The sequence below is a fragment of the Gracilinanus agilis genome, chromosome 4 (genome assembly GCF_016433145.1).
Source record: "Gracilinanus agilis isolate LMUSP501 chromosome 4, AgileGrace, whole genome shotgun sequence".
In the NCBI taxonomy this organism is placed as follows: Eukaryota; Metazoa; Chordata; class Mammalia; order Didelphimorphia; family Didelphidae; genus Gracilinanus; species Gracilinanus agilis.
This window is the reverse complement of record NC_058133.1, coordinates 349,013,029-349,022,204: the sequence shown is the minus strand read 5'-3', so window position 1 is coordinate 349,022,204 and position 9,176 is coordinate 349,013,029. Positions and strand designations below refer to the sequence as shown.

The 9,176-nt window shown below is 36.5% G+C and overlaps 1 protein-coding gene across 1 annotated transcript; it reads left to right on the top strand.

The window, feature by feature from the left end:
* Window positions 1-5,633: 5,633 nt before the first annotated feature.
* Window positions 5,634-7,303, top strand: LOC123245387 (thioredoxin domain-containing protein 15-like). Its single transcript, XM_044674253.1, has one exon. The coding sequence runs from the start codon at window positions 5,634-5,636 to the stop codon at window positions 6,675-6,677; it is 1,044 nt and encodes a 347-aa protein (XP_044530188.1). The 3' UTR covers window positions 6,678-7,303.
* Window positions 7,304-9,176: the final 1,873 nt, after the last annotated feature.

Here is a 9,176-nt window from a genome sequence, read left to right as displayed (position 1 = left end):
GATTCTAGCCTTTAGGGATTGATTTTCGGCTATAATCTTTCGGTTTTCGGCCATAATCTTCTGGAATTCCTTTTCAATCTGGTCATTTCTGGTGTTCAATTGCAAGATTTTACCTTTTAAACAGTTATTTTCTTGCCAGATCTCTTCCATTTTCCTCAAAATCTCAGTTTTGAACTCTTGCATAGCTTGTGAGGAGTTTTCCTTATTTGAGGAGGGTCTGGATGCTTGTTTGTTCTCCTCCTCTGTTTGCTCCATTGTCTGGATTTTCTCTGTGTAAAAGTTGTCGAGTGTTAAAGGCTTCTTTTTCTTGTTGTTATTCTTTCTCTTCTGAGTATCCTAAGGCTGGGTAGCCATCATTAGCCCAGCAGCTTCTCAGGTTTATCCTCGCGCTCAGTGTCTGTCTGAGGTCTATTGGTTCCTGAGGTCTGAGTTCTGGTTTTTTCCAAGGTCAAGCCCCCTAGTGGACCCCCTTGCTTGATCCTCTGCAGGAGGTTCCTTTACAAGTCTCAGGGCGCTGCTTCCACAGTCGTATACCCGTCTGCACTGGTTCCCCACTCAGGTTTTCAGAGCTTTAGTTCCTGGCTGTGTCTGCCTCCACCCACGCCTCCTCCAGTGCCTGTGCGCTCTGCACTGGGCGTCCACTCTCTGCCCTCACGCTCAGATTTCGCTTGCATTCTCTGGCTTATTGGGGTCCTAAATCTTGCTGCTCTCAGGAACAGGCCCCGGAGCTGCCACTGACTCGATGGGTGCCCCAAACTTGCTCTATTTCTTTTTAGCTGGCTTCAGAGCTATAGATTTTGTGTGTGGAGGGGGTGGGGGTGGGGTGGTTGCTCAGCCCGAGATTTAGTGAGAGCCCTTTATAGCCTGGAAATGTCTCGATTCCACGTACCTTCCACGCTGTGCCCTGTTGTGGGGTTCCTCCGTTCGTCTGGACTTGCTTTATGTCCCCTTGAGGAGTTTTGTGTGTTTTGGTCAGGAGAGGTTAAGAGCTGCTTCTTACTCTGCCGCCATCTTAACCCGGAACTCCAGATTTTATATTTTTAAATATGCGTTAATTTAAAAATGTATTCTTAGCTCATAGACTATACAAAAGTGGACCACAAGATGGATTTGGCGTGCAGGCTATAGTTTTCCAACCCCTGCTATTGGTGAAATATAATGATCTATTTCAACACAGGCTCAGATGGCATGGATTCAGGTCTTCTTATTCTCATTGCCCTTCTCTATACATCCTCTAGTTTTTCTTTGTCCTTCTTAAAATACTAATTAGTATATATCTAGCTCTTTAATGTCTACAAAATTTTTCATGAATTAGCTCATTTGATTCTCAAAACAAATGAATAAGAAGATGATATTATTATTCCCATTTTAGAGATGAGAAAGCTAAAGCTAGAAATAAAATTACTTGCCACAACGTCATATAGGTAATAATTGAAATCCAGGTCTTGCTGACTATGTCCAGAATTTTATCCCCTATACCAGTGATGGGCAAACTGCGGCCCCCTGAAATGTTCTATCTGGCCATGCAACATCATTCCTAATCTGACAAATATAATGAATAGGATACAATACAATGAAACTTTGAAAGAGTTGCCTTAGAAACAGACCAACAGATGAGGATTTCCTTTCCTTTGGCCCCATCTTTAAAAAGTTTGCCCATCACTGCCCTATACTACCTGGTTGAATAACATGGTCATTTGCCTCAAAAAAGTCAATAACAGAAAGATTTCTCTGCAAACCAAAACACTCATTATAAAACTTTTTTATTAGCCAAAGACAAAAGGATGGAGGAAGTGGGAATAAATTAATTGGAAAACAGCTGAAAACAAATTATATTTGAATGTAATAATGGAGAAGTAGCATGGTATATTGAATAAAGAGCCAAACCTAAAGCCAGAAAGAACTGGGTTCTAGTCCTACTTCTGACATATAATGACTGTGACCCTGAAAAAGTCATTTAATTTCTTGGTGCTCTCTATAGTAATGGTGTCAAATTCTAATAAAATTAGGGCTATTAAATGTTATATAAGGATCCCTGTGAGCACATAATGACTTAGAAAAGAAGATATTAGTATTATTTTTGTTATATTTTACTTTTATTTATATTATTAAATTTCTCCCAAATGTATTTTAATAAGATTCATGCTGCACTAGTGGGTATTATGATATGCAATGAGACCCGAGGACTAGGTGTTTCATATCTTTACTTTATTTAATTTTTAAGACCATAAATTGCAGAGAAAATACCAACTTACATTGGTAAAAGGAGTTTCCTCATCCAGACAATTGTTATGCCCCTCAAATCACAAATCTAATCTCTATTATTATCCCAGTACCTTGATAATGTACTTTTACCTTTCTATAAGAAATGGTGAATGGAAGGCAGAGAAAAATATGAAAATCTGTATGGACTAAAATAAAGAAAATATGAAAAATTGGAACATCCATATACACAATGGCTCTAATAATATAATAGAAACAACACTGAAAAGCAGCCACACTCATATTAATTGCAATATCCAATCTTGGTCATAAAGAACATAGATGATAGAATACATTTCCCTTCACTCAGAGAAAGGTGAGAGACCACAGGAGTGAAATGTTGCCTTTGATATAAGATGCAATTTTGTCATTAGTTTTTCTTAATTGATTGTTTGGTACATAGGAAGTTTTAATGCTAGGGGACTGATATGAGGAAATGAATGGTATAAAAATAAAGACATTAATAAAACTTTTTAAAATAATGTTCAACTAAGTAGTCTCCTCCCCAAAGTTCTATTCCAGTATGTCACCATGAGATGAAGGTGAATCCAATAGCTTTCCAAGGGTCAATTGAGTTAACTACAAGTAGTCACATCATCAATAAGTAGTTTGGCCATCTGGCAATGTAATCATCTATTCATGTAAACCCTATAAAGATGACGTGAATTATGCTTTCATGTTTGTGTGCTCCAGTATAGAATTTTATAACTTTCTAGGCATGTGTCTACATATGTGCTACAAATGAATCTGTGTGTGAAAGAATTAGAAAGACATGAACTGGAATTCCATCTACTAAGATTATACACATACATGATTCACATATGTGCATGAGCACACATGTGTATGTGTATATGTTTGTGTGAAAATATATGAATGTATATATTTATAAGTATATAATTACATTTAATATTTGGCTTTGAGAATCCATAAAAGAGAAGAGAATAGAAATTGTCTCTCAATCCTATGTGACCCTCTTTTATTTCTGCAGAGATAGTCCCAAAGTGATGGGAAATAGGTGAAGAAATAATGTTAATAAATTGGAGTTAGGAGAAGGATGATGTGATAAGATACTTTGGTGTTCACAGAGTATCTTTTTTTATTGATTAAGAAAAATGTTCCATGGTTACATGATTCATGTTCTTTCCCTCCCCTTCTCCCACCCTCCTCCCATGGTCAATGTGCAATTCCACTGGGTTTTACATGTGTTGTTGATTGAGACATATTTCCATCACAAAGTATCTTTTAACTCTCCTCTCTGAAAGAAAGTCAGGGATGACTTCCTTTCCCTGGGTCAGCATTGAAGGTTCTTGGAGACAAACTATCTATCTATCTATCTATCTATCTATCTATCTATCTATCTATCTATCTATCTATCTATCTATACATATATATAGCTATTTATTTATGTTAGTTAATATAGAAATAAGGATTAATAACAGGGAAAGTCTTAAACTAACAGGGAACTAACTTTCCACCCACTTTCTATGTCTGTCTCACAACAGAACCTTCGTTTCTTCCGACTGCACTAAAACTGCCTAGCACTTACTAAAAAACCCCAAAACACTATCTGACTATAAATCTACCTATAAATCCTTATTTAATTAACTTAATTTGATAAAGAGAGTCTCCAACCACATATAAATTCAATCAGCCAAGATGGCAGTTGCTAACTGACAATTCAGTCACCCTGGTATTGCCCAGAGACTAGAAAACAGCTTCAATCTTTCTCCTTCTCCAAAACTATTATCCAGAAAAGCAGATATGTCAGCTTCTTCTTAAAGATGACTTCTCTCAATCAGAAAAGTGGAAACCCTCTTCAGATGGGATTCAGAGGTCTCTCTTCCCTTCCACCAGCCAAGAGTAAAGTCACAGATGCTTGTCTCCACCAGCAGCCAGAGAAAGCCAGCTCACCCATCAAAGCCCAGTGAGTGAGTGAGTGAGTGAGAGACCCCATGTCAGTCAGTGACTCATTGAGAGGACTTCACCAACTGACAGAACTTTTCTGTGCTCCTCCTTCTAAGTTCTGGTCTCATGCTCAGCCCTCTGCCTTTCCTGCACCCTCAGAGATCTCTTTATTAAATATCTTATTTTAATCAATAATGAATCAATATCCTAATTTCTTCACTACAGAGGTAAAGGGTTCTCAGAATCATCCAGTTTTTAGAATACCAATAAACATTAATTTTACTATTGGTACTCTAAACATGAGATCTCTATCTAATGACCAATAAATAAGTGAACATGTTGCTGGAATGCATAAATCTTATCAAACTTCATATTCTTTTTATAAATGAATCAGAAAACTTCTGGCCAAGATGGTTACCTGAATGGGAGGCAGTATTCCTAGTTGCTATATTTTCCAGCAAAACCTGAAATTTTCCCAAAGAATGATGATAAAAAAAATTCACCGAAAAACTAGAGTAATTTATTCTTACAGAGAATTTAACATAAAGCCAGCCAGAAGCCCATGGGAAATAGGAAAAGGGGGACACTAATAAAACTAACACAGGTGTAGACAAATAAGCCAGCAGTCTCCTAGTACCGCCAGAGATGGACCAGAAACATATATACTCTAGAAGGCTCTATGTTTGAAGGCATCAAGAGCAGAGGCCTTCCCCTTCCACTGCTCCAAATTCCAGGGAGGCTAAAAAGGGTAGAAAAACCACAGATTGGGTATCTTAGAAACTACTATAAGAGTGATAAGAGCAGCAGTGATTAAGTTTGGACATTTCAGGTGACCAAGGGCTCTAAAGTTCCAGCACTCTATCCTGAGATTCCATGAATCACTCTGAAAACCAACAGCTTCAAATCTTAAAAATCTAAAAAATTCTAACCCCTGAAGATTCAGATCAGCCCAGGAACATAGGAAACCAGAATAAGGCTGAAAAGAGCAAACTGCACTACTCAAATAAAGCAGGGAAGGTAGAGCTTGTCTCTTGCATGAAATCCCAAACAAGGAACTGAAGCTGAACAGATCAGTAAATCAAAGAAAATGTCATTTAGAAAAAAGAATTACTGTAAATTTAGAGATCCCCAAAAGAAGGAATAAGTAAATCTATAACTACAAGCAGTAACTCAAAGCAAAAAATAATGGATTTTCTAGACGACAACATCAATACCCACAATAAAGTAATGAATAAAATAAAATAAGTGCTTCTGAGGAAAGAAAAAGTAGAAAAGAAAGTTTCAGACTTTACCCAAGAAAAAGACTCTGAAAATTATCCTAGATGAAATAGAAATCAGTGACTCCATGAGACAGCAAGAAATATCAGAACAAAGCCAAGATTTTTTTTAAATAGAAGGAAATGTAAGTTACTTGATATTAGAAACAACTGACTTGGGCTGTGTGGCGGCTGCGCAGCGCCGCCGCTATGCGGCTCCTCCCGTGGTGGTTTCTGCTGCTGGGGGTTCTGTGGCCTGTGACGCTCGGCCTAGTCGAGGAGAATGAAGTCTCAGTGTCTGAAAAGCAGGGACACACTGAAACTGAAGTACCTCTTGGTCCAGAGGCTGTCTATTTAAGTAATGAACAACATGATCTTAGTCAGACAGAATTGTACAACACTGGTGAAGCTGTTTATGCAGCCCTGGGAAATGAAGTGAATGGTGATCATTTAATGTCTGTGTTTCCAGAAGAGACAAAAGATAGGCAAATTTCAGACCTCAATACTGGCATTTGTGATGCTGGAGTTGAAGGCTCTAAATGCAATATCCAAGAGAGCCTTTTTTCTCTAACTACATCTGGAACAAATATTCCTGATAAAGGAGAAGAATATAATTTGGTTCTTGAAGCTGTGCCCACAAGTCCATCATCTAAAGAAGATTCCAATAGTACAGACAATGTAAAGACTCCAAAGGTGAATTGTGAGGAGAGAAATGTTACTGGCTTAGAAAGTTTCACTTTACAAATTCTAAATGTTTCACAGGACCTGATGGAATTTTTAAACCCAAACAGTAGTGATTGTACATTAGTCTTATTTTATACTCCTTGGTGTCGCTTCTCTGCCAGTCTGGCCCCACATTTTAATTCTTTACCACGAGCATTTCCATCTCTTCATTTTTTGGCATTGGATGCTTCTCAGCACAGCAGTCTGTCCACCCGGTTTGGTACTGTTGCGGTTCCCAACATCTTGCTATTTCAAGGAGCTAAACCAATGGCGAGATTTAATCATACAGATTGGACTCTGGAAACTCTAAAAGCCTTCATTTTTAATCAGACAGGGATAGAAGCCAGAAATGATGTGGTAGTGACCAAAGATGACCAAATAGGCCCTCTTCCCAGCACATTGGTGAAAAGTGTGGATTGGTTGCTTGTATTTTCTTTATTCTTTTTAATTAGTTTTATTATGTATGCTACCGTTCGGACTGAAAGTATTCGATGGCTCATTCCAGGACAAGAACATGAACATCTTGAGTAATAATAGACTGGAAAGTGAAATTGGAAAGATTAATTTCAATCTTTGCTTTCAGAAATCTATATTGTTTTCCACAGAGATGTATTATATTTTAACTTAAGTTAAAATAATTTTGCATTTGAGCTACTGAATGTGCAAAAAAATCATACTCTAGTGTTGTATACTAGTGTTTCAATAAATATGAAAGACTCAGAAAATTATTAATACTTTTTTTAGTGTTTGCACTTAAAATTCAAGGAACTGTTTTAAAATGTGAAAAACTTATGTATACAGATTCAAATGAGTACAGTATTTGATAAACACAAAGATTCTAGTTATTGGGGCAAGAACTCACTACTTGGCAAAAATGTTGGAAAAACTGGAAAATTATCTGGCAGAAGTGAGGCATAGACTAATATGTCATACTGTATCAAAGTAAGCTCAAAATGTTTATGATATAGATATAATATCAGAAGCAAAATAGTGGATTATGGAAGAAATTACCTGTCAGATCTGTGGATAGGGGAAGAGTTCATGGCCAAAGAAGAGGTAGAGAAGTTCACAGGAGGTAAAATGCATGATTTTGTCCTTTGAATTCTCCTTTAAAACAATTTCAAAGTCCACAACTGGATAGCTGTTTTGTTTTGTTTTGTTTTGTTTTTGATGATAAGATTTGCCAGGGATGAAAACCTAATTATAATTTCCCAAGTAGCATTGTATTGTTTCATGTCTTTCCTTCTGGAACAATAAAGAGTTAATTATGTCAAAAAAAAAAAAAAAGAAACAACTGACTTGGAAAATATAAAGTAAAAATCCTTCCTAGATGGGTGGGAGATGATAACCACCCACCTAAGGAACTATCTAGGCCAGTAAAGCGCAAACCCTTTGGCTTTAAAAACAAAGTTTAATTTATAATGCAAATAAAGGGAAAATGATAGGTAATTTCCTGAAGTTATATAGCTAATCTCCACCCACCTACTTTCACCTCATGGTGAATTAGTTCTTCTCCTTGAGAATTCACTCAAGCTATACTTAACTCCTTATCTCTAACTATGACCCAAAAAACCCAGCTATCTGATTATAAACTAAGCTAATTAATATGGATTACAAAAAAGGATAAATAGGAAGGACTCACAGATGTATTTGAGCCCTTACCTAAAACCTAGGGTTGTCCTTAGGGATACCCAGAGTCCTAGGTGACCAAACTCTGGGTTTTACCTTCACCAGTGGATTTCTGACAGATGGATCTCGAGCCGATGGTCTCTGTGCTTCAGGGAAAAAGTAGGTCCCCTCCAATGGCAAATTCTCTAATCCCAGGAATCACTAATCTTTCCACAAAAATAATTCCAGAGCAAAAAATACTCCTTCCCATCTCAAAGCCAGATTCAGAGTGGCCTTTAATTTCCAGTAAAAATTCCCAAGATCCTTTTCCAAATTTTCCTCCTTTCCTCTTAAAACTAATCTATGAAATTTACTCTATCCCTAACTTACTTCCTACACACATATAGAGGAAAGATAATTTAAGAATAATTTAGGACTAGATAATAATAATACCCCTTAAAAAGAAAAAGAAAATAATAATGAGAAAATGATGGTGCATAATTGCAAAAACTTAATTCTGAACTATTTCAACAACTAACTAAGAGGAAAAATAGGAAGCGGATGATTGAAATATCAAAAACAACTAAAATTATTTTAGTCAGAAGTTAAGCTAATACAATTAGTTGTCACAAAAAGGATACAGAATGAGTCTAGAAATCACTTTCATTGCAAATACCTAAATAACTTGCCAAACTTCAGTGAGATAATTACCTAAGATAATATAGGGCTACCATAAAATATAGACTAATTTGTAAAATCTATTTAAAAAACCACAATGATTGACAAATTTGGGAGAAGTTTAGTTTCATAAACAATAGAAAATCATTGAAGAGTAAAACCAGGTTAAAGAAAAACCTTTGGTCAAGACAGTTAATCAATAAAGTAACCTAAAGGCATTCTGAAATGAAAATGGGAGGACTACAAAAAGAAGAAAACTGGAAAGATGTGTGAAAAATCATTATAACAAACCATTATCTCTAATCAGGACCAATAGAATCCCTAAACTTGGACCCTTACATCTCAAACACCAGGTTTTCTTACAAAGAAAGTAGAAATGGCACTAAAGAGAATAAAAACAGGAAAAAGTCAGGTTAGATGAAATATAGAGTAAGCTGGCCATGGAGTGAAGGGGCAGAGAGAGTTTAATATACAAAACATCTGAAAGAAGCAAAGATACCAAAGTCTATGAATACCAGAAAAGGTGATCAAGAAAGCATCAGCAGCTCCTAACATATCTATACAAAATCCTTATGAGAACAAAACTGAGTTCATTCTAGATTAAAGTATAGGCAGGGAACAAATATGCTTTCACAAGTGATATTTATGATTGACTCACATTTTTACCAATTCATAGCAAGGTGTCTAGTACCTAATTTCTCTGAGCCTTGGTTTCATAATCCATATGTGGATCAGTTACTCGGG